We start from the raw sequence: 26,210 nt of genomic DNA, 5'->3' as shown, positions 1-26,210 counted from the left end.
GTTGCATAGGCATTTGGAATCAAGGCATTTGGACTCCAGCTGCAGCTCAGGCACTGAAGCCAAGGATAGGTGGAAGCATAACATGCACTCTCCTATTTTTAGTTTGACTGGTAGCACAAGCTGAGTCCACAGACCCAGGCTCCAAGACCCGTTGCTAAGGAATTTACACCACAGTGTAGATGTAGCCTTACTGTAACTGAGAAGAAGGGCCCCTGTCTATGTCAACTGAAATTTTATGAAGCCCTTTGGAATTGCTGGTCACAAAAGGCACTGGAGCAAGATTTTACTTCTTTGTGATATGAGGTAACATTGTTGCCACAAGTCAAGCTAGACAGTAAGACCAGATTCAGCGCTTAGCGTTTCTAGTGGCAAACTATGGGTATGTCTACACTTGCACCCTCTTTCGAGAGAGGGATGCAAATGAAGACATTCGAAACTGCAAATGAAGCCGGGATTTAAATATTCCGCACTTCATTTGCATATTCACGTTATGCAGCTATTTCGTGTTATGGCTGTTAAGACATGGTTATTTCGAGAGAAAACCTTTCTCTTGAAATAACTGGTAAACCTCATTATATAAGGAATAAGGGTTATTTCAAGAGAAGGGTTTTCTCTCAAAATAACCGCATCTTAACAGCGTCTGTTATTTTGAAATAGCGCTATTTCGAAATAGTGCCATAACGTGAATATGCAAATGAAGTGCGGGATATTTAAATCCCGGCTTCATTTGCAATTTCAAATGTCTTCATTTGCATCCCTCTCTTGAAAGAGGGTGCATGTGTAGACATACCCTATGTTAATAGATGTTAAGGACAAAATGGACCATTGTGATCATAGGCCTCATCTCCTGCATAATACAGAACCTCACTGAGTGATTCCTGCATGTAGCTCAATAACTTGTGGCTGAATAGAGCATTTTTAGAAATAAATACAGTCTCTATTTAGACTTCAAATGAGGGTGAATCCTCCACATCCCTCAGTAAGCTGTTCCAATGATTAATTACCCCCATCTTAAAAATTTGAGCTTTACTTCCCATTTGAATTTGTCTAGCTTCAGCTTCCACCTATTGGATTATGTTATGCTTTTGACTGTTAGATTAAACATCCATCCCACCAGCATCTCAAGATATCTCTCAAATGACTCAGCTATAAATTTTAAAAAAAGCATTTAATCCTTTAAGTATCTCCCTGTAAGGCGAGTTTTCCATACCCACAGTTATTCTCATGCATAGTCCCAAAGCCTTTAATAAGGCAATGCACAGAAGTATGTAACCTTTTGCAGCATCAGGCCCTGCATTTGTAAATAAAATCCAAACTCAGTGTGTGTGTGTGTGTGTGCGTGTGTGTGTGCGTGAGGGTGTGTGTGTGTGTGTGTGTGTGTGTGTGTGTGTGATATGCATGCACATAGTCCTTCTAATTTAAAACATTTACAATATCATGTAATTTAGTTCTTCCATTTTAGCTCAATGATTCCCAGATAGCGCCTTAGCATAGTGGTGGAATTTTTGATTCTCCCAATCATACCTTATTCTTCCCCTCTAGCATTGCCATGTGTTGAGTGATGCTCTGAATTCTGTTTCCCGTGCTGCTGCCACTTTTCAAGATGAAAGGTCCCTCGGTGTTAGAGCAAACATCATACCTAATGACAGGAGAAAATGAGTGTGGAATGAACATCTGATTCAGAAGAATAAGTAGCTGTCCTAAGCACCTGCTGCTCCTAAGAGAAGGGCTCTGATACTATGGCCAATTACATCTATGCTTTTTAATCTCATTATCAAACATGGGCTGGAGGTTGAAGTTCAGATCCAGATCCACATTTCCCCAAAGAGTGGGGGAGGAGGGTTCTTGGAACTCTTTGTTCTTGTCTGATCTGCTGTAGAGGAGGGATTCAGATGTGAAATTCACAGATGGACCAGAATCTGAACTGAATCAAAATTTGGGACTATTTGGGCTAAGTATTCTGATTCCAGTGATCCAACATTTGAAGCCCACTGCTATGATTCAGCCTTAGCTTTAATTATTACTTATATGATTTTAAGACAAAATGCTGAAGAATATAAAAAAAACTTCTGAGATAAAAAAATTATTCTGGTGCAATTTCTTTATGTGCAAATTCTTTTGGTTATTATACAAATTATGTCACAAGCTCTACATTTTCTTTGTTTCAACAGATTATCTTCCATGTGTTATCTTTCAATTTACAAATTTACAGAATATCTACTGCTATGACTTTCTGTTTGCAAGATGAGCAATAAAATAACCAAATAATCATACAAATTCACAAAATAAAAAGTTATATCAACCTGCCACAGGGTTCAAACATTTTATAAAGATAAATAAAAATCAAAATACATTAATTAATGGAAATCTCAAGATAAAATATACTTCTCTTATACTACAAATTAGCTTTTAATCAGAACATTAAGATGTGGTCATGATGAAAGTAAGTTGTTTTTAAAACCTTAATTTGATACATATGGAAAAAAACACTTTGGAATGCCTGTTACTTTCTGTCCATCTCAAGTGTTTTCTCAAGGCATCTAATTATATTTTTAACTATCACACTCAATCCCAGGCAGTTTGGATGGAATAGCTTGCTTCTTTTTGCGAAAGTTCTTTCAAGTTTGATAGTTCTTCAAACACATCAAAGTTTTTAAATATAACACATTTAATGCTCATCAGCAAATTGGTTTCATATGCATATCACACTGTTTGGAGAAATCACTGTTAAAAGCATTTGGCAGTGCACTGACAGCTACTGCTAAACTGATCAAAGAATCAAACAACTCTACAGTTTTCTTGGTTTCTTCATTGCTTTAATACCACTGTAGATGGTTTAAATCAGCATTTCTCAACCAGTGGTACAAGTACCCTTAGGGGTACTCAAGAGAAGTCTGGGGGGATACATCAACACAACTGACATTTGGAGACAACTGAATTTTTGTTTTAAGTTTTACAGCACTTTATTATTTTTGTACTTTTTACACCCAAAAATTTCATTGCCCACCCGGCTATGATTAAGTTGTTTAAACAAATGTGTTGCAATGGTAGAAAAAAAATGGTATGTCTGAAAACTGTAGGTACTGGGGATACTTATAATTTATGTTTATAAAAGGGGAACTTTATAAAAAAAGGTTGAGAAACACTGGGTTAAACCATATAATTAAACCTAGTGATTAGCGCACCATTCTAAAGACCCCCAAAGCCTTTTGCCCCCATGACAGAGACAGAGGAACTAAACCTGGGTCTCCCATGCCAGCAGGTAACAGTTACAAGGTGGGTGCCATTTCCTCCTCCAATCATTGTGTGCGGAGCAAGGCAGGCAGAGAAATAATTCCTGCAAGAAGTGACTGAGGCTCCTAAGCCACCTGCTGTAGGGGGGCTGAATCCTGATCACAGTTCGCTAGCAGAGCTAGCTGATCTGTGCTGCAGATCGATATCAATATAACTACATCATTCAGGGGTGTGAAAAATCCATGCCCCGAGCAACAAAGCTAACTAATTTCACCCTCCACATGTATTGGTGGGAGAGCTTCTTCTGTCAACATAGCTATTGCCTCAGGAGGATGAATTAACTACACCAACGGAAGCGCTCTTGTGTAGACTTGCACTTTGACTCCTATCTCAGAGAGAGGACCGGCTTAGTACATGTGCCTCTGGTCAACATTTCCCATTGGCTAGCTTGGGCAGCTCACTCCTAGCAGGCTAGCTTTGTGGATCACAGTCCAAGGCTTTATCCGTACAGCCAATTGAACAACAAAACTTTTGTCTTTCACAGGTGCTTAAAAAGCCCCCACAGACATTGTGCTGCGACAAACGGCAGTGTGACCAGCTTGTTGTCGGCAGAAGCACTCTCCTGTCGACAGTGCGAACCTTGCTCATGAGGTGGGGGGAGCATTTTTTTGGCAAAAGTGCTGACAGTGTTTACTCTGACAGACTTTTAGCAGGACAGCCATGTCGCTAAAAACTGTGTAGTGTAGACACAGGCGACAGGGCAGATCCCTCCACTCTTAGTCCCTCTTTCTCCCACCCCTGCTCTGCCCCTCTCCACCCTTGTTCTGTCCTCTTCTCGCCTCGTCTCCATCCTTTCCCCTCCCCCACCTTCCTCTTCTCCCAACCGAGGCGGCCTGGCGCCTGCAGCAGGGGTCTGACTCTTCCCCCTTCACCACACTCACCGGCAGTAGCAGGGGAAGCAGAGCAAGGCGGCTCTAGCTCACGTTGCTCCCCCAGCTGCATGACTCCTGGAGCGGCATGCCAGGACAGCAAAGCAAACTGCTTCTGACTTGCTTCACTTCCCCTGCTGCTGCCTGCTTGTCCCCCGCCCTCCCACCCATCACTGGGAGCACACGATCCCTCGTGTTCCCCTTACACATCGCCCAAGTGGGCACCTGTCTCCCTCCATCCTTCATTGTACAGGGAGCCGAGGTGTCTAACTTGACTTTGTGAATAGCAGTTGCTGTTCCTGTGATTTTCTAGGCACTAAGAAGTTAGGTGCTTTGATACTCAGTATTGCAACATCTATGCCCCATCACGAGTCCTGCCCTACCTAACCAACAATTTCTCTCTTGGTTTTCATATGCTGTTTCAAAAGTCAGTTTCCAGGAGCACCCTTGTGCTGGGTGGAGTGGATGGGATATAACTTCAAAGACAGTTTTGTCATCTCATTCAAAAGCACGCAAGGACAAAAAATAGGCTTTAAAAAGGTTCATATAAAGGTAATCCCTGTCCGCTTTGGCTGCACCACTTTTCAGCCAAAAGTGTTTTTAACAGCCTGCTTGAAAAACAGGAAACTAACACAGAGAGAACTGTAACATAGATGGGGCCAATAATGCTTGGCTATTGCTGTGGCTTGCAGGACATAGTGACCTCAAGCCTCTATGTATACAAATGAATATTCATCTAGTCTCTTGCCATTGGGGTAGGGGAGGGATCTTCTCATTGTCAAGTGAGGTATCCAGGATCTCAGTTCAACTGTTTTTCTTGTCCCCTAGGTTTTATCTTTTGCCCTTCGAAGCGGGTGAAATTGTAGTCTTACTTCACTGAATACATTGATGGCTTTTTTGCTGCAGTGTTGAAAGTCTGGCCTCTTTGTGATAAAAGTACTTGTTGAAAAACATAATTTGGCAAGGGAAGGTGAGAAGGTTTAGATTGAAATGGCTTCACAATGAGAATTAGGTGGTGCAACTGCAATGCCAATGATCACGTAAACCCCTTAGGCTGTGTCTACACTAGGAGATTATTTCAGATTTACTAAGTTCAACTTCTGGGAACCTGATTTTACAAATTCATAGTTCCGTGTCCTCACTATAGGGAAGAATTGAATGTAGTCCAAGGTAGTATGTCCACATTAATGGAGCTTGCCTTGGACTCAGAGCCCCAGGAAGCACTCTGGGGAGCTGTGGGAGCGTCCCGGAGGCCAATTAGTTCAAATTGGCAGCACTGGAGCATCTACACTAACGTTATTTTGGACTTACAAGTTCGGGAATAGTATTACTCCTCATGAAAAGCAGGACTACAGAGTTTGAATTCCACAGCCCCTTATTCTGGAATAATGAGCGTGGTAGTGTGGAAGTATCGCTTAGAAAATCAACTTTGGGGGGCTAATTATAGACTAAAGTCCTACTGTAGACCAGGCCTAAGAGAATGATTTATAGGGGAGTATGCATGATCAGACTATAAACTCTGGGACAAGTGACTATCTCTGTTATATATCTGTATAATGCCAATAAATAATAATAATACCAATAATACCAACATAAGTAATACATTGGCCTGGGGATACGCATAAGTAGCTTTTATTGACTTCAGATGTTATATTATGTTTACACTGCTGACTATAATAGTAATACAATTATAATGGAAAATCAAATTAATTAGCACCAGTTAGCCACACTTTGTGTGACTTCTTCTAATTTTAATATCAATATAAATGAACTTTTAGTGTCCTAACTTTGTTAGCCAGTTCAGTGCCTATTCTACCTCACCCCAGGTTATTTCCAACTGGTACCATTGTTTAACCCAGTAAAATTTGTTAGAGCTGTGCAATAAGTTAAGGAGAGAAATTAATGTAATATCTGTAATTAAAATCATGTCTCCTTCTTTGGTTCATAATGGCAGGTATCTTGTAACGAAAAGGAAAAATTGGATTTAAATATAAGCATTGAGCCAAGTTTATGTACTGATCTTTGGAAAGGCACAAATAAGACTGGAGGTATACAATTCCATTCTGGACTGGCCTGAAAAATCACAATCATCTTCTAATTATTTCAATTGATGTTTCACTGTGGGGCTCCTCATATAGCTTCCTCTACACATCTTTGTTTGTGTTTTTGTTGTTTGCCAATCTCTTCAAATTGTTTGCTATTTAAAATAGGTGAGTCACTCCTATTTATAACCAAAAATGTGTATTTCCCTGGGGAAATCCCACAAATCTTTGGGTCTCAGAGACTGAATGATTATTTTTTACCTGGACTTCTCTGGAAGTAAGCAAACTCCTGAAATACTTGCAGCTGAGCTGCGTTTAGTTTCCTTAAACTTCCAGGAAGGTTTATCTCAGAATTGGAGCCAGACCAATGAAAGCACACAACACACACAGCAAATCACAAACAAGTCAGAGCTTACCAGCATGCTTGTAAATAATGTCATCAGTCATTCCAGCTCTTACACCTGCCTTCGCACAGATCCTTTCATACCCCTTTGTGCTGGTTCTATATACATGCATGTAGATATGTGAATGTATCAGGGCACAATCAAACCCCAGTGCCACACTATGTGGTAATGAGATTCATGGGGAGCCAAAGGTGGGGAATCCTATCCTTTCTCCGTGCCTGGAGGGATCAGGGCGCTAGGCACCATACAAAAACAAAGAGACAGTCCAGGCCCCAAACAGCTTCCAGCGAAAGCAAGACTGACAAAAGGTGGCAGAAAGGAAATCTTATCCCTCCACTTTACAAATGGGGAACTGAGGCACAGAGACTTTAAATGATGAAATCCCACCTCCCATTGAAGTCAGGGGCAAAAATCCCATTGGTATCAAGGGGGACAGAATTTCATCCCATGGAACTTGCCTTGATCACAAAAGAAGTCTGGCTGAGCTGGAACTGAATCCCGAGCACCTGAACCCCAGGCCAATGCCTGAGCCACAAGACCTGGTAAACTTTTTTTTTAATTACGTTTTCTCTTCCCCTAATTAAGATGTGTGCATGCGTGCATGCGTATGTGAAAACAAGCACACACGCTTTAGCCCTGTTGTGTCAAGTGCTTGAGAAATAGGCTATTCATTTGTAAAACCAGAAGCCATTAATTCTATTTTGGATTTCCAGAGGAAAATGCTGAAGGGGGAACGAGGGGTCAGAGCTGTTAATCTGACAGTCCGGATTCTCAGGAAGCTCATAGCGCATGCATCGTAGTTACAGTCCGAACATAAAAAAACCTCCTTGCCTTTTAAAGGAAGGACTTGAGACTATGGGCAAACTTAATGCCCTGGTTTTAACTTTTATGAATTTACGCTCTTGTGAGGGGTTTTGTATGGTTGGTTGGGGGCATTTTCTGGACTGAGAAGGCCAACTTTAAATGCCATCTGTGGATTTGGACACACACCAGCACTTCAGAAGTAATTCGGGGGAGGGGAGTGAGCCTGACTCTTAAGAATACATCAAGCTCTTAAGGAAGTAGAGTGTGCCATGTTTGAAGATGCAAAGATAATCACAGTGCTGGGAACCGTCTTATGTAGAGGAGGAAGCCAAACAACAAGAGGAAAGCAGCATATGCTCCTGATTTCGCACAGGAAGCTCACAGAACCTCCTGCTAAAGCAAGATAAGAAAACTCCCATGGCCTATTCTGGACAAGGCCACTGTTATCAACCTTAGCTTCACACTGTCCTCTCTCTACTCCACACAGCCCTCTCCTTTTCCGAATGAGTTTCAGAACTCTTACCTCTATTTGCATACACTATGCCAAGCACAATAGTGTGGTATATTTATAACTATGGATGGGGAAAAGTTTCCAGGGTGAGAGTGTACTACATGTCATCTTCGCTTATTCCACCAAAGTCAAAAGCAACCCACTTTCATTCTAGCATCTAATAAGTATAAACACCAGTATTAAAATAAAAAATAGTAATGTTACCAGTACAGGCAGTCCCCGGGTTACATGGATCCGACTTACATCGGATCCCTACTTACAAACGGGGTGAGGCAACCCCACACTAGCTGCTTCCCCCCAGCAGACCAGGGAGACGCGAAGCTATCGCCCCTCCCCCCCCAGCAGACCAGGGAGATGCGGAGCGGCTTTTCTCAGCAGACACCTCAGCTTGAGAATAAAGGACTGAGGGAAGTGAGGTGTGGGAGAATAAAACTGAGCTCTGGAGAAATGTTTGGCTAGAGTTTCCCCTACAATATGTACCAGTTCCGACTTATATACAAATTCAACTTGAGAACAAACCTACAGTCCCTATCTTGTACGTAACCCGGGGACTGCCTGTATTGGTGGTTTACATTGATTTGTGAGGGCTTAGGCACAGGGTTTTTCTAGTCATTCTCAGGGTATACAGAACTTCTTGTTTTCCTGAATTTTGAGCTGAACCAAAGCTCTGGAACCTAGCACATGCCCCCAAATTGGAACAAGATCTGAAATTTGCAGCTCAATACAGTGATGGCTACCAACATAAGATCTCTATGGTTTTGTCTATCTACACAGCAGTGTTATTTCAGAATAACTGACATTAATCCAAAATAATATAGTCTGTGTCTACACACAAGAGTTATTTCGACACAATGTCAAAATGGTGTCAATCTGGAGGACTGCTTAGTCTGACTCCTATAACCCTCATTGTATGAGGAGTAAGGGAAGTCGGGGGAAGAGTGCTCTATCTCAAAATAACTGCTGCGTAGACTGCGCCAAGAGTCAAAATAAGCTATTTTGAATTAATGCTATACAGTTAGCGTAGCTCAATTTAAGTAGCTTGTTTCGAGTTTAGCCCTGCTGTGTAGCTGTGCCCTATATTGTATTAAGAGGGTGGCAACTTATGTACTCACATCATTTGAATTACTCAACCCCAAATCTACCAATGAAATCCTGATAACCTACTAAAACTGTTCTAGACTTAAAATCTCATGCAGTCCTCAAAAAGTCTTCCAGACTCAGTAAATCCATAGGTGCAGTAAATAAATACTGAAATATTAAAAACAACTGATATCTTTTCCATATTTTCATCTTATTCTCTCTCATTTATTAACTGAGTTTTGATGGTTTTAGGCAGAACTGTCAATAAATGACTACTTCTTAGAAGCTGGAGTGATGAGACTGAATTGGGAGAAAGCACAAGCACTTAGAACAACCGAAAGCTACACAGCAATTGGGGTCAATAGCTTTTAACACTACTTAAAAAATAAAACAAACTATATTGCCTCTATCAGTGTCTACCATGTTTATATTAAAGAATTATCTTCATCAGAGTTTGGGCAAACTTACTGTCAAGAGATGAAGTGATATGCATCACTCAAGATGTGATGATCATGACAACCCTCACTTAAAGATAGAGGATCTGGAAAACCAAAGCCCTTGAATGGTGAAGAACATAGGGCAACTTTGTTTCTCTTTTGGTTACTAAAAACACAAGTTGCATGAGCCCAGGTTTATCTGCACACTGTGGTTGTACAGCAAAAGCCACCTGTGCTGTTGTATAATCTATAGCACAGGGCAATAGTAATCACACATTGTTAGGAATATTGAATCATTTTCAGTCAGAAAACAAAGGCGCATAAGAATAGTAAAAAGCAAGTAGATGTTGTAAAGCGTTCTGTGGGGGTGGGGAAGAATATATGCTGGTACGCTGCCAATGTGCTTGAATATGATTGGCTGCAGTGTTATAATGTGTTTCCCTGTTGAAGAGCCATGGAATAAATGTTCCTTTGCTACTGCGGATGCTATGTCAAAAATAATCAGCAGTAGGGTGAAATCCTGGCAGTATAGAATTCAATGGCAACACTCCCATTGATTTCACCCTGGATGGCCAGCCTACCATATTAAAGGAATAAATAGATATCAGTCTGCTTGGAGCACATTTTCAGTAAGTGTTAGGACAGGGCTACATTTTTACAAACTGTTTCTCCTTTAAAAAGGGTCTTTGTATTTTAGTGCTTAGGAAAGAGGGTCAGACTGAAAATCCTGGGAAATGAGATCCTCCATTTATTTACAGTGACATATATAGCCCGAGCAGTAACAATCTAAGCTTCCCCTCACTGAGCCTCAGATCTGACCTGGCAGGACCATGACAAATATTCTTCACTCTTGCGGGTCCTTGGTGCCGTTCCTGTGACTGTCACAAGTAATAGTCAAGGCCACCTGCTGCAGTCATTTGTGATGTCAATGCCTGCCCACAGAAAGCCCATCACAAGCACATGTTGGATTTGACCCCCACCACCTTGCAGATGGCAAAAAATGCTGGTCTTTACCAACAGTTCTTGGTAAAGTTCAAGCCACTTCTCCTCCCACCCAGGTCCACATAGGCGAACTAGGTGGTCGCCTAGGGCGCCAAGTTAAATGGGGCGCCAAATGGTGGCGCAATATCATTGAGGGGTTTGGAGGTGGGGGCGCTGATTGCATGGTTTGCCTAGGGCGCCAGTTGCTGGCAGCTAGTCTAGGGCCACCTCTGCTCCCACCACATGATCCTGTGGCCAAAGACCCTAGAAGTCATGTTGAAAAGTTATGCCTTCGTGAGCAGCAGAAGAGCAAGAAACTTCTCAGTCAGTACTCCCTTGAGCCCTGCCGTTCGTGTGGAGTGCTAAAGTGGGGAGGGTGAAGAAAAAGTTTCTTTTTAAGCTCTCTGCGCAGGTGGGTGGTAGTGGGGAAACAGTGTATGTCCCTTGTGATCATTCAGCTGTCCCAGTTCCACGCTTTCACTCTGCTTTCTTTCTCCTTGTTACTTCCTCTGTACATGAAAAAACAAGTGACAGAAAGCATGATGAAAGCATTTACTGACATGTGGCCAGCGATTGAGGGAAAAGCTGGCTGGGTATTACAGGAGCCAGGACATCCGTCTTTCCTAGGTATAGGACACTTCCATATGGACTGTTCAGTCTCTTCTCTTTTCATGGTCACAGTTTCAAGTGCTACAACTTGTCCTGAACTTTTTGGGGCAGCTACTGAAGACTGTTTTGAATTTTCCAAACAAAACTTTATCATCCTCAGAGCTCCCAGAAGGCCCAGGAAATTTGTCTGGGGTCCCAGAATCAGATTGTGTCAGAAGCCAGGAATGACATTCCCACCTCAATTAAATCGTCCCTGTTCTTTCTCATGACCATCACCAACCACTTAGTCACCCGACTTCCCCTCCCCCCCAGCTATTGTGTCCATGAAAGAGACATTAATCTATATAATTAAGTGTCCTACAACAGTAGATCATGTGGATGACTTGACAAATGATTCTGAAAGAATGAGTACTCTTCCAATTGCTTTGCAGCTGGTGAGACGAGTGTTCCACCACAAAAGCAACAGTGCTTGAAAGCAAACATGCATCAATTTGTCTGGCCATGAAGGTGAAATGGGATTATTTTACCTTGGTTTCTGTAATTGGCTAATTGCATTTTGCTTCTTGGCACTCTGCTTCCTGCTGCACACTGCTCAGTAGTTCTTGCAGACTCAGAATAAGATTTTGTTTCAGCCAATCCTTCCTTCCTTCCTTCCTGATCCTCCACCTCCTTTCCTCCCTCTGCTAGATTCTAATCACTCAGATCTCCTGCACAGTAACCATGACTCAGCCACTCACTTTCCCTCTCTGACTCTGAGAAAGGTCCAATTCCCCTACCTATCCCATCAATGAAGAGCGCTGGCTGGAGCTACAGATATATTTCTGAAAGCAAAATAGAACTAACAGCTAGAACATCTTTCCTTACTGTTGCTACAGAGAGTGGGTGTAATGTTTTATTTAGTGGAGGAAAAAGGACACTCTTGGGGACTGGGACTTTTCTGAGAAGGGACTAAAAGGAAGGACCATAAAGGTAATAAGAGCAAATTGTGCAATCTGACTCTCTTAGGGTACGTCTACACTACAACGTTAATTTGAACTAACTTAGTTCGAATTAGTTAATTCGAACTAAGCTAATTCGAACTAACGGATCTAGACTAAAAAACTAGTTCGAATTAGCGTTTTGCTAATTCGAACTAGCATGTCCACACAGAGTGGACCCTGAACTGAGGTTAAGGATGGCCAGAAGCAGTGCCGGCAGGGCATCAGAGGAGGACTTAGAGCATGGAGATGCTGTCTCAGGCTAGCCGAGGGCTGCGCTTAAAGGGTCCCAACCCCCACCCTGGACAGACAGTTCTCAGGGGTGCCCCGCTTGAAAACCAGTCCTGGCTTGGAGTGCCTGGGCACATCACAGCACTCGGCCATCAGCCCGGCTGCATTTGCCGCAGGCTGCCATCTGGGAAGAGGGGGCAATTGGGGGGCTGCAGGAGAGCTTCCACCCCCAGAAGCCTGCAGAGCCAGACCAGTCCTCCCCATCGAGGGCTCATGCCCCATTCCTCCCTCACCTCCTTCCCCTTACCCTTCCCTAGCCCCTTTTCTTGATGTACAAAATAAAGGACAATTGTTTTCAAAAATGGAATCTGTCTTTATTGAACAAAACTGGGGGAGACTGGGAAAAGGAGGTGGGAGAGGGGAAGAGAGAGGGTGGGAGAGGGGAGGGCAACTACAATGGTCAGGGGTTGGGAACAGGTCCCATATGAAGAGAGGCTAAAGAGACTGGACTTCTCAGCTTAGAAAAGAGGAGACGGAGGGGGGACAGGATAGAGGTCTCTAAAAGCATGAGTTGGGTGGAGAGGGTGCATACAGAAAAGTTCTTCATTAGTTCCCATAAAGAAGGACTAGAGGACACCAAAGGAAAGGAATGGATAGCAGGCTTCAAACTAGTAACAGAAAGTTGTTCTTCACAAAGCAAAGAGTCAACCTGTGGAACTCCTTGCTGCAGGAGGCTGTGAAGGCTACAACTAGAACAGAGTTTAAAGATCAAGTCATGGAGGTTGGGTCCATGGAGTGCTATTAGCCAGGGGGTAGGAGTGGTGTCCCTGCCCAAGGTTTGTGGAAGGCTGGAGAGGGATGGCACGAGACAAATCATAGAATCATAGAATCATAGAATAATAGGACTGGAAGGGACCTCGAGAGGTCATCAAGTCCAGCCCCCCGCCCTCAAGGCAGGATCATGGTCACTGTCTTCGGTCCATCCCCTCCAGGGTCCCTAGGGTTCGCCGCTGTCGGCAGACAGGCTACTGGGCTAGATGGACCTTTGGTCTGACCCAGGACGGCCATTGTAAGCTCAGGGCTCAGGGTCGGGGGTCTCACTGGACCCCCTTGATTTTCATGCACACCTGCTCCTGGGTGGCCAGGCTGACAGCTCTCCTGTCCTAGACAGCCACTTTCCTGTGCCTAGTGCGGAGGTCATGGACGAGGTCCATGATGTCTGCACTAGCCCAGGTGGGTGCCCGCCTCTTGCGGTTCCGGGCAAACTCCTGGGAGCCACCAGCCTGGTCCCGGGAAGAGGGGGAGGGCTGGGGGGCATCAGGTGGGTGGCTTGAGCCATGCCAGGTCCTGGGTCTGCTAGCTGGGTGCTGGCAGGCTTGCACCTGGCACGGGCACCATAGCCAGCCCGTGCCCCTTTAAGGGGTCCGGGGCCGGGAGGGGGGCAGACGAGTTTCCCTGGTGTTGGCCAGAGTGGCCACCAGGGAAACCTGGGGAGGGCTAGCTTCCCACTAGTTCGAATTAAGGGTCTACACAGCCCTTAATTCGAATTTGTAAATTCGAACTAGGCTTAATCCTCGTGGAATGAGGATTACCTAATTCGAACTAAGCGCTCCGTTAGGTCGAATTAAATTCGAACTAACGGAGCGCTAGTGTAGCGCCTATGAAAGTTAGTTCGAACTAACATCCGTTAGTTCGAACTAACTTTGTAGTGTAGACATACCCTTACATTCCCAATTCTCAAATCCCTTGTGGCACTGTCCACACACAGGATTTCCAGAAGAACATAGGCAGATGCTGTTCAGTGCCTGCTACGCTGATCTATTTTCCCTGTTCAAACTGAATATTTTGCTCAGTCAAGGTTGCAATAAAAAGATCTCACCTAGATCCTGTTGCAGAACCCTGCACCTGCAGTCTTCTAGCACCCAGATTATTATTAAATCTCCACTCTCACACACACACACAAAAATCCTCCAAAAAACAAACAAACAAAAACTGCTGCTACATAGAAACAAGTTTGTTGTGCAGGAAGAGGAGAGCTTCTGCCTCCTACATGACATTTCTCCAGATTATTTGGCATGGCACAGTTGTCTCACCTTCACCCAAGTAACCCGTGGGTAACTATCATTATCATTAAACAAAGCTGCTGTCTAAGGCAATGTCGACTCAAGATTTAAGGAGGATACTGGACTTCCTCTCCAGTGCTCCAGTTGTCTTGGTTGGAAATACGTCTCCCTCTCTGTCCTGCTGATCAGATAATGTCAATTCCGTTCACCAGTGAACAGCTGAGTGGGCAGCAGAGACAAAGAGCCACTGTTACTAGAACTTTTACAGAGTTCAAAAAAGAGCTAGATAGATTCATGGAGATTAGGTCCATCAATGGCTATTAGCCAGGATGGGTAGGAATGGTGTCCCTAGTTTCTCCGGAGGTGGGTGACAGGAGAGGGATCACATGAGGATTACCTGTTGTGTCCCCTCCCACTAGGCACCTGGCATTGGCTGCTGTCAGCAGATAGGATACTGGGCTGGATGGACTATTGGTCTGACCCAGCATGGCCGTTCTTATGTTCTTATGTTACACTAAGTAGCTGCTCGTGCCGTGCTCGGTGATCCACGTTCTGGGTAAAGGACTTGGGACAACTCTGAGCAATTTGTGGCACTGGAAGTGGGAGGAAGGGGAAAGCCAGCCTCAAGGAGAGGCACAAGAAAGGAGGATGAGACTGAACGGAGGGAGATATTTAGAGGGCAGAAGGAAAAAATTAATTAGAGGAAAGACAAGAGTCAAGAGGACAGAAAACATACTGACAGACACAGAATAAAATTAGACTGCTTTCTGAAGAGGTACAAGGAATATAAGAAGGGAATAAGTATGTTAACGTTATATTTTGAGACAGGGTTGCAGTATAGCATAATGAAATATAAGAATAAATGCATTCATAATTCTATTTAAGCACATACACGGTCTGATCCCGCAACCATTTATGCAAATGGCAAAAGCTTCCATTGATGTCAGCAGGACAGGAGTGGTGCATACTCCTGGGCTACGTCTACACTGGCCCCTTTTCCGAAAGGGGCATGCTAATTTTCCAGGTCGTAATAGGGAAATCTCTTCAAAGTAAGAATAAGAGATCCTCCGGAAAAGGGCTTTTTTCCGGAGGATCGGGGCCAGTGTAGACGCTCTTTTCCGGCTTTTCTAAAAGCCGGAAAAAAGCGGCGGACATTTTTATTTAAATGCCGCGGGGGATATTTAAATCCCCCGCGGATTTCCCTATTACAACCTGGAAAATTAGCATGCCCCTTCGGAAAAGGGGCCAGTGTAGACGTAGCCCTGGAGTCCCACTCATTGTAAAGATTCTGTGCCTTCCAGATGCATCACCTGTCTCTAACACAGGGACTCCTCTTCAATGTGCTCCAGTGTTCTCAATTGCTTGAGCTTTTTGAAATATTATCTGCACGTTATCCAAATGCATTTTTATCTTTTTAATTACTGTAACCCACAAGAAACAATCCTGTAGGATGTCTGGGACATTGCTATGTTTTCTTGTGTTATAAACCAGCTTGGTTTGATCCATCTCTAATTTTTTAAAAAGGAACTTGGCAACATTTTGTATACTGTGCTTGAGCATTCTTTTATTTGACTTGAGAAACAATGATTAAGGGCTGTTTTAAGTCTATTTCAGCTAGTACTGCTGAACAATCAAGTTTTGGTTCATTTAAGGCACATAATGAAGCCTTTGAGAGCATTTACAATATGCACAGTTGATTTATCCAAAATAATTATTTGCCACATTTACTGTATCACTACAACAAGGACAGATAATAGCAAACTATCCCAAGCCTCAATATGCAAACACAAGCAAATCTGTTTTTGACAAACGCATCAGGTCTTATTCTCAGGGCATTTTATAGGTAACATATTTGAAAGGGTTATTTTGCAAGATGCACATAAAGGACTTTTTAGTACTTTCCACAGAGGAGAAGTAGCTGCTCATTAGTGAACATCAATTTTTGGCTCACAATGTAAGCCTACAATATAGGATGACCTCTTTATTTGCTCATTTGTTCAGTGTGAAGCAACGCTGAAAATATTTCATCTGAGAGGCTCTTTCTCATTTTGTTTACTTGATTTAAAATTCTTTATTGGGAATTTCTGTTCTCTGCACATGTTACGTGCAAACTGACACACCACCGCATGTGTGCGTGCACGTTTTCAAAAAGAGGAGTGAAGAAGAGAGGCCTGGAGTCTCATTTATTCCTTTCACACAGCTCTGCTGACGTAAAGGTGCATTTCAATATGGGTGGGCAATATATTTACACCCACTCTACTTCTGCTTTAGGCTACCTCAATAGTGTAAAGGCTCCTTTGTGTAAATGAGAATCAGACCATAGGCTCCAATGGTCAGATCCTTGGCTGATAAATAAATGAGACCAGCTAAGGATTTGGCCATGTGTCAAATTAAACAAAGGCGTTCTTGAACTACCTGTTGATTAAATGGTATCTGACCTACTTTTACCATCATTAAAGACTCGGTTTTCCCTTCCTGAAAAGAGAAGGTGGGGCACAGGGGACAAAAAACACAGACACTGTGGCATCCATGATTGTAGCCAGCCACAATTAAATTTAGGTGCTTCAGTACATTTCTAATTAAGTCCAATTAACATTTGTTCTTTACTTGTTAATTTTACATACCTCACTGATGTTTGAAATCTAGTTTCCTCCAGTAATCTATCCAAGCACATCCTAATGATTCTGCCTTTCAATCCTTTATTAATATACCGACATAAACAGTGTACACATGCAATTAGACTGGCTCTTCATGCAGAGCCTGCTCCCAATCCCATTGAAGTCGGTGGGAGTTTAGACACTTATTCCCATGAAGGCAGGATCAGGTCTTCTGCACCTAGACCATTCTACAGACAAACTCAAAGCTTGTGCATGGTTCTGAGCTGTTCACATCTCTTCATCTCTGGAAAGTGCCCATCACAATGGTGTAGGAGGGCCATGTCTGTGGAAATGAGTTCAAAATGCAGAAGTTGGCTCACCCTCACATTCATGGGATGTTTTGGAAAGAAGATTTCCAGTCAAATCATTATATAGAAAAGGGCCATTGCAAAATGCAGCTAGGATTCATATTCAGAGATTGAAGACTCCCAACTCTTTGGGTGTTCTGATTCAGGGTTTTAGTTCAGATCCATTTCCATCTAACCTCACCCATCTTGTTCTTAATCTATGTTTTGTCTGTAGCACTGATGCTCTGCTCTGCATTTTAAAGTTGAGGGTATGTCTACACTTGCAGCCTATTTTGGAATAGGGCTGCAAATATAGGCATTCGGAATTGCAAATCAAGCCTGGGATTTAAATATCCCGTGCTTGATTTGCATCTTCCCAGCCAGGCGCCATTTTTGAAATTTACAAGCCCGGAATAACTGCCCGCATCTACACGCGGCAGTGAAACGGGCATTTGAAATAAAGCCCTTTTTCGAACTACCTGTTAAACCTCATTGCAGGAGGAATAACAGGTAGTTCGAAATAGGGCTTTATTTCGAACGCCCGTTTCACTGCCGCGTGTAGACGCGGGCAGTTATTCCAGGCTTGTAAATTTCAAAAATAGCGCCCGGCCGGGAAGATGCAAATCAAGCACTGGATATTTAAATCCCGGCCTTGATTTGCAATTCCGAATGCCTATATTTGCAGCCCTATTCCGAAATAGGCTGCAAGTATAGACATACCCTGAATATCTTCAATTCTGTGGTTGCTTTGTTACAAAGAGTACCTTTTAAAATGGCCATAATAACTGAGTAGGATCGATGTGCTCCTCTACCATCCATTAACCCAGATCATCACATCTGTTAGCAAACAGATACAGCCCTCATTTGTTGCGCCTGAGCTTTTTTCTTTTTATCAAAGAGCCTTATCTTTTCTTGCTCACAGTCTCCACAATATTGAAAACCCTGGGAATCCTATGTACATTATTTCTACGGGTAGGCACAAGACTGTCAATCCTTTATTAATGCACTTTTCCAAAGGCCACAGGGGCATTCCTACACTACAGAGAAGATCAACCCCCCTGGGAGGTCAATCTTCTAGCGTTCGATTTAGCGGGTCAAGTGTAGATTCCCAAATAGAACACTGAGGCTGAGTCTACATTGGCAAGATTTTGCACAAAAGTGGCCGCTTTTGCGCAAAAACTTGCTGCCTGTCTACACTGGCCGCGAGTTCTTGTGCAAGAACACTGACGTTCTAATATAAGAAATCAGTGCTTCTTGCGCAAGAACTATGATGCTCCCACTCAGGAATAAGCCCTCTTGTGCAACTGTTCTTGTGCAAGTGGCCAGTATAGACAAGCAACATGAATTTCTTGGTTAAAATGGCCATCGGCGCTTTCTTGCGCAAGAGAGGGTCCACACTGGCACGGATGCTTTTGTGAAAAAGCACATCTCTTGCACAAAAGCACATGCCAGTGTAGACACTCTCTTGTGCAAATACTCTAACGCAAAAACTCTTGCGTTAAAGAGTATTTGCGCAAAATCTTGCCAATGTAGACGTAGTCTGAGGGTGGTCCCTGCTGGCATCTTGTACTCCTCATTCTGCGAGGAGTAAGGGAAGCTGATGGAAGGTGTGATCCTGTTGGCCTCCTGCAATGTAAACACTGTGGGGGCTTGGCTTAAAGTAAGCTGAATCCAGATGCACATTTTGTGTAGCTGGATGGCATACCTTAAGCCGACCTACCCACTCTAGTGTAGATCAGGCCGAAGAAAGAACATGTGCTTAGGACTTAAGAGGGGGGTTCTCTCAGTACAGCCTAGGGCTATCTGTTTCAGTTCCTGAAAGTGAGAGAAGTCTTTGATCTGGGACATATTTTTACACCACTTTTACACCACTCTGGCCTCCTTACTTCATTTAATGGGGCCAAATAAAGGATGACAATTTTACTCAGAGGCCTAACTCCTTTATTTATTCTCTATGGGCCTACAACCATGGTAAAAATCAGTGAAAGAGAGGAGAATCAGACCCCAATTTACCCAGTGCCTAATATTTTATAGATACCTCCAAAATATTAATCAGCTTTCAAGGCAACCACACTCCTTCAACATAATAATGTTGCTGTGTTTGCAGAGTTGCTCTTTGGGGAAGTGGCGTAGGTTACTCTCTTGGTATTCAGTTTGTTTGGGGCTAAACATAATGGAAGGGTTGTGAAGAGGGAGTTAAATCATTCCAGGGCTGTGTGTGTTTACAAGTTCAGAAGGGTCAAACCAATCAAAGTTCAGTCAAAATGTGATGAGGGTATCTCTTTAGCTGTCCATGATCAATGTGGGACTGTCCAGAGACAGAAACTCCCCAAGGATACGACTGTATCAGTGCTGAGGAAACAAGTGATTGTACTGAACAATATCAGTAGCCCACTGGGCCTTCCTTAGTAACTTCTGCCCAGACTAACAGTCCTTCTGAGCAGATGTTTAATATTGAGAAACTAGCTTCTAAAGATTAATGGCATGTCTCCTGTTGACTTGAATGGGAGTCCCACAGCAAACACTTCTCTATATAAATCCATGTCATGCCCATATCTTGAATACTGGGTGCTCAGGTGATCACCTTGATTCTGCAAAAACTTAAGCATGTGCTTAACTTCATGCATTGTGAGCAGTTCCAATGATTTCAATGGCATTACTCATTTTGTATGAAGTTAATCATATGCAGAAATCTTTGCAGAAATTGGGCTTAGACTATAAGATCTTTTGATGGAAGGCTTTTAAATTATATGCTGATGACCTACCAAAACAGGGCCCTCAGCCCTGTTAGTAACTGCTCTAGTACAAATAATTGTGGGGTTTATCAAGTAGATTGTGCAAACATTTACATCTGTGCATATAAATAAACACTGACAGAGCTAACTACACAAAGTTGGCACTAAAAAAGCAACATTTTTAGACTTAGTAACCTAAAGTTAAGCAGTTAAATTCAGAAAAGGGGAACACCTGCAGCTCTCACTGACTTCTCAAGAAACAGGACTTTTCTGTTTCTTGTATAAGATACTTATCAGGTGGTACCTTAATTTCTTGGTTAGTGTGAGGCAGAGTCTCTCACTGTAGTCAGCACAGTATGTTGATCTTAATGGATTGTTTCAGCTAGACCAGACTCACACAGCTACATTTCTATTACTGACTTCACAAGGAGAGATGCCAGTGGTCACCATCTTTGAAAATCAGACCAATTTTATGTAGATGCCAAACTCTGGAGCTCAGTACATAACTTTATACATCTGAAGTCTGAAAAATGTAGCTTTAATTTTGTGTGCTGCAGTTTCCAAATTAAACATGGAAATGCTGGCATACTTCACCCAAATGTATATTTGACCCTCCACAGACAAGGGATCTAACTGCATCCAGAATCCCAGCCTTTCTGCACAACTGTCCCTTCCAATGTCAGCTGGAAGTCTCATATAGCTGAAGTGAGTGTGTGGAGAACAGGGCCTTAAAATTCCAAGCACACACTTTACATAAACAATTAATATTGAATTTCACTTGCATTTTGGTAGGACCTGCAAAGTGCTATTCATGGTCTAAATATAGAGTATAATTATGGCCTGTACAACAGAGCTCACAATTTGAGAAGACAAGCAAAAGCCAAAGAGCAGGAAGAAGGATAAACCTTACAATCAACATTGCTTCCCTCCCTTTTAAACATTAACAATCCTCAAAGGTCTTTTGGTCTACCAACCAACACCTAGACATTTTTAATATATAGCACACTAAAGTTGGTCTAAAAGGCTTAAAAAGAAGAGAAGATCATGGCCTTATGGCTCAGCTCAAGGAGAGTGATGTCTATGTGTTAGTGGGCAGCACAGGAAAACCACTAAGGACAAAATTCAGGAAATCATTTCTTTTCAAGAAAGTATAGAATCACTTGCATAATTTTAAGCACAGCCTTAAGTCCCAGTGAAAGTCAGTGAGACATAACACAAGTGTCTTCCTTAACTGGGGCGTGTCACAAGCTTACTGGCCCTTAAGGCTTCCAGTCTGTGACAGGTCAGTGATTAGGTCCTGCTGGGGAAAAACTAGGGATGCTCATGAGGAGCTGAGTGAGGAGGAATTGGGTTGTTCTCCCTCACTGAGAAGCGGCCATGAAAGCTGGCTGAGAAGGAAAAAGGAGGGGAAAAGGACACAAGGTGAGCAGGAAGCTTTTTGGGGGAGGGGCGGAGAGGAGACCCTGAACAGCAGCCGCAGCAGCCTGTCTAACCGGCTGAGTCAGAGGAGGAGGGTGCCAGCCCCTGGGCAGTGGGTTGTTTAAGGCACAGAAAATGGGACTAGGTATGGGAACAAACCAGAGCAGTCATGGCCTGCCTGTGAGGAAGAGGCAGCCTGCTGAGCTCAGTGGGGCTGAACATTCAATTATTTTCAGTATTCCTGTTGGAATACTGGACTCCGTGGCCCTGGAAGGTGTAGACTTTGAAGTGATAAGGCCACAGACCCAGGTAGCCAAAGGACAGTAGGAGAAACTGAGGCAAAAGTTGCTACAATGCTAGAGCCTGTCAGGAGGCAGTGTACTGGAGCAGCAACTTTGCTACAGAGCCAAAAACTTGTGGCAGAAGCAAACAATCAGGAATGCTGCTAGCATCTCTGGTGATGCATCAGGAATGGGAGGCAACCAGGCCCGTCGACAGCGGGGAGCAAAGAGGGCAATTGCCTTAGGGCCCAGCAAGTCTAAAGGGCCCAGGTCTCCTGTCCGCTATCGCCATTAGAGCCCCAGGCCCTTTACAATCGCGATAGAAATAACACACAGCAGGGGCAGATGACTGTTTTGCGGGGCCCTGGGCAGCATAACTCCACGGGGCCCCCTTTGCCACGGCGCATGCGCGGGGCTTTTTTAAGCATGGGGCCCGGGACGGCCGCCCTGTTCGCCCTGTCCTATATCTGCCCCTGCCACGCAGTGCTCTGCAGAGTCCTGCACTATGCACTCCAGCCAGCTCTGAGGTCTAGCTGGGGACGGGAGTTGGCTTTCTGTCCGAGGCCCCACCCCTTCCAGGTCCACAGAGCTGGCCCTCCCCCAGAGCCTGGGCAATCTTGTAATCTCTCCTAAAGGTAACACACTAAAAGCTCAGTTTGGAGCTACTTTATGCATCCACACAGGGCAGTAAAGGACCATAATCTATCTTTTTACTAGACTGTACAGGCTACCTGCATTGCTAATCTTTGTACAAGAGAGAGAGCAGTTACAACAGGGCCATTAACTACTCCATCTCCTGGGCAGGAGAGTAGGAAATAGGTGAAGACCTGGTTCAACCTCTCCTAGGCACCAAATAGTGCAACTAAGCTGACATAAATTATGAAGATATGTATAAACTTTCAGATCAAATAAAAGGACCCAACATCATACTCTACATGGCTTTCACTGGGAACTGCACAGTGAAAAGACCATTGCAATTTCTTTTCACTTATGCCTTACCTACAAGTAAAAATATCATATTTAATTACAGTTTTGAAACTCATATTTCCAATATAACACATATAGGAAACACTGTTGGTGAAATGTAGAACTACAACTTTTTTTTACCAAAGCAAATGTAGAGATTGCTGGTGCCACCTGTTGGTGAAAATAGTACAGCAAATGATTCTCATTTGCATAATCTTAAAGAAAAATACAATAGAAAAATTAATGAGTGATCCTACAAAGTATAGAGCACTTTGGCTTTGATCCAAAAAGCACTTAAACATCTGCTTAACTTGAGACATGGGTTGTCCTACTGAAGTCAATGGGGCCAGTTATACACTGCAAGTTAAGCATGTGTGTAAGAACTTGGTAATTGACAATAATTGTCCATCATCTTCCAGGAGTGCATCCTTCAATAGTAGTTTGTATTCTATTATGTCAATTATTTTTAGTTAAGATTCTGTTAGTCTTCATGAGTTAGGCCCAGTTTTGGCAAAATGTGGCAGTGTTCAAACTATTAATAAAAATAGGTTGGAAAGGAGACTTTGAATACAAAAGATTAGCTGAGTTTTAATATCACATGAGTCTTTATGTTATGTTTTATACTGCTAATGTACAATGAGGTAAGCTCTTGGCAGGTGTGGATTTATGACATTTCTATCCACTAAAGTATTAGAAGGTAAATTTGCCTTTGTTCTTTTAGAATTCAAAATATCCTGAAAACATTTCTGCAGATTATCCCTTGGGAACTTCAAGAAGAAAGGGGAGCTCATCTATTATAACTTGAATTTAAAAGAGAAGCCTTACAGAGTATGTATGTACAGTATGCTTGCTTTTATTTGCTATTTCCTGTGGACATTACATGCATGATTAGATGTGTATAATATACACTAAAGCTACATTACAGTGCAGGCTTTTTGCGCAAGAACTGTTTTGCACAAGAGTTCTTGCACAAAATGTCTTGCGCATGAGCGCATACACACTGCCACGTGCTTTTGCGCAAGAGATGTGCATTTGTGCAAGAGCGCCCATGGCAGTGTGGATGTTCTCTTGGGCAAGAAAGTTCTGATGGCCATTTTATCCATAGGGGTTTCTTCCACAAGAAACCCCTGTTGCCCATCCACACTGCCTTCTTGTGCAAGAGCTCTTGCACAAGAGGGCTTATTCCTCGTGGGGAGAGGAATAACTCTTGTGCAAGAAGCCCTCTTTTCCGACACTTTACTGTAAATGTACTTGTGCAAGAATGCACATACATTGTAGACGCTCCACAAGTTTTTGCGCAAGAACAGCCACTCTTTCACAAAAAGCCTGCAGCGTAGACATAGCCTAATAGTTTGTCTATTAGCTCTGCATGTAACTGAAAGGTAAAAATGCAGAAAGTCCCACTTATGGCATGTTTCACATAAGAAACTACATTTTTGCCAGATACGTTACAATCTAAAAGACAGTGATTAAAAATCATACAAATTGCTGATTTCTCTACTGTAATTACAAGCTTTTTAACTTACTGTAAAGAAAGAAGTTATTCTGATCATTGTAGTCTTGAGGGGGCAGGGAGAGAACAAGTAAACAAGCTGTCCTACCTTGCTTTGGAATGATTTTGTCTACAAGGATGCCATATCCACGTAACTGTAGGCTGAGGAATACCATAAACGGTGCAAGTCAGCACTTGCTTGCTGCCCACTAGGTAGAGATTGGGATCAGGAAATGTTGACACTGCTTTTTCATAGATCTGGGGTTTCACTGCAAAATGCACAAATAGAACAAAAGTCAGAAGGAGCTGAGTTTCTACTGCCCTCTGTCAACATAAACGTAAAATCATCCTGCACAGTGGGAAGTTAGGAAGCCATCCCGCTTAGGAACTGAAATAACAGAAATGGGGGAAAGTACTTAAACATTTGTAATACCTATGCATCTCACTGTAACGTGGAAAAATGTAATGAGAAACGTAGATCCCGACCTGATATAAATCAGTGTAGTTTCATTAACTTCACAGTAGCTCTGCCAATCTACACCAGGAGCTTGATCTAACTTCCAACAAGTATATGGGAAAGTTTCTCATTGACTTGATTCATCCTGGATCAAGCCTTAACTGACAATCTGGCCATTCAATATGTTTAATAACTAAACAGATACTATACTGTAAACTTACCATTTACAATGAGTGTGACTGTTAGGTTCTTATACAAGTTCCACTGTCGTATACTCAGTGTTATAGTATAATTCCCCGCATCCTCTTCAGCAACATCTCTGATGATTAATGAATAGTCTTTAGCCACATAGCGGGCACACTTTTCAGCAGCGGGTAACCCATCTTTTAACCTGTTAAAAGAACATTATAACATAGTATTATGAAACTGGTGCTATTCAGAGTAATGGTACACTAGAATGTGAACATCCTCATGCTGAAATGTTTTCAGCTATGTTCATCCATGGCAGGCCAAGCTTTCACTTCAATGGTCAGACGAAATCACATGGAAAAGAGCATTTTGAGAAATAATGTTGCTTAAATATCCTATGTTCCTCCATGATGTGTGTCTTCTCTTGACTAGGCTTAAGTATCTGTTTAATGTCTGATGCATGCTTTATTAGCAGCATGTTCATCATTGAAGGGATCAGGTCTCTATAGAACTAGGCCTGACTCTATAAGGGTATTTTGGCATTGCTGCCTTCAGCATCAGAATGCCAAACTGAGCCAAAATCCCATGTTCAAAAGGGACTTAGGCACTTCCAGTGACAAATGGACTTTAGACTCAAAATGACCTAAAGCTCATTTTCAAAGGGGACTTAGGCTCTTGAATCAGTCCAGCATTGTGACACTCAGCACAGCACCACCTACATTGTTTTATTTAAAAGGTGCTCCTTTGTAAAATATTTACAATGGACTTTGACAATGAGAACTTTATGTGTTAATAGTAATATGATCTAACAGGCCTCTACAATATTTAACTGTTAAGATCTGTTTTTAACAAGTATGTTTGTGTGGAAAATTGGTTCTTTGTGTCTTAACAGTCCAAGCTCCTCAGTTGCTTATACCATAAGGATGAATCCTTCACTCCCACACCCACATAGATATTCCAGTGAAATCAATGAGACCACTCATAGGAATAACCCTTACTCATAAAAGTAAAGTCTTCATGACCCAGTCCCAAACCCCTTTTATAATGACATCATAAAACTTTCCTGAATAAAGAGTTGTGATATCACATGCATGACCATAATTTCAGATGGGAAAAGAGCAACTGGTTTATTAAATTTCAAGAACCAGTTATTGAGTTCATGCAGATATTGTTAAAAACTCAAGAAAATACTGCATATATGTAGTTATTTCTAAACGGAATATTGTTTTCAAAATATTATAGTTGGCACCAACGGTGCTTCCGTAGCTTGATGTAGTAAGACTGATGTATTATCAATAGAGTACAAATAACTTTTCTATAATGGTGACTTAGTTCACTAAATTGTTGGACAAACTATTATGCTGTTATGTTCTAAGAAACATTTAGAGTAAGGTCTTGTAGTCTTTACATGGGTAAGGGCAATCT

The 26,210-nt window shown here is 42.7% G+C and overlaps 1 protein-coding gene across 3 annotated transcripts in view; it reads right to left on the bottom strand.

Moving 5' to 3' along the window:
- Nucleotides 1-26,210, bottom strand: part of FLT1 (fms related receptor tyrosine kinase 1) — a 161,897-nt gene that overhangs the window by 73,485 nt on the left and 62,202 nt on the right. For all 3 annotated transcript variants that reach the window (XR_012900723.1, XM_006138918.4, XM_075919213.1), the window contains 3 exons: nucleotides 24,818-24,987; nucleotides 24,249-24,408; nucleotides 1,525-1,639 (listed from right to left, as the gene is read on the bottom strand). Coding sequence is in view for 2 of the 3 variants with exons in the window: in XM_006138918.4 (XP_006138980.2) it covers nucleotides 1,525-1,639; nucleotides 24,249-24,408; nucleotides 24,818-24,987 (445 nt within the window). In the remaining variant the exon portion in view is untranslated. The remainder of the gene's footprint in view (nucleotides 1-1,524; nucleotides 1,640-24,248; nucleotides 24,409-24,817; nucleotides 24,988-26,210) is intronic.

The sequence above is a fragment of the Pelodiscus sinensis genome, chromosome 1 (assembly GCF_049634645.1).
Source record: "Pelodiscus sinensis isolate JC-2024 chromosome 1, ASM4963464v1, whole genome shotgun sequence".
Classification (NCBI taxonomy): domain Eukaryota; kingdom Metazoa; phylum Chordata; order Testudines; family Trionychidae; genus Pelodiscus; species Pelodiscus sinensis.
This window is presented reverse-complemented; position numbering and strand designations above follow the sequence as displayed.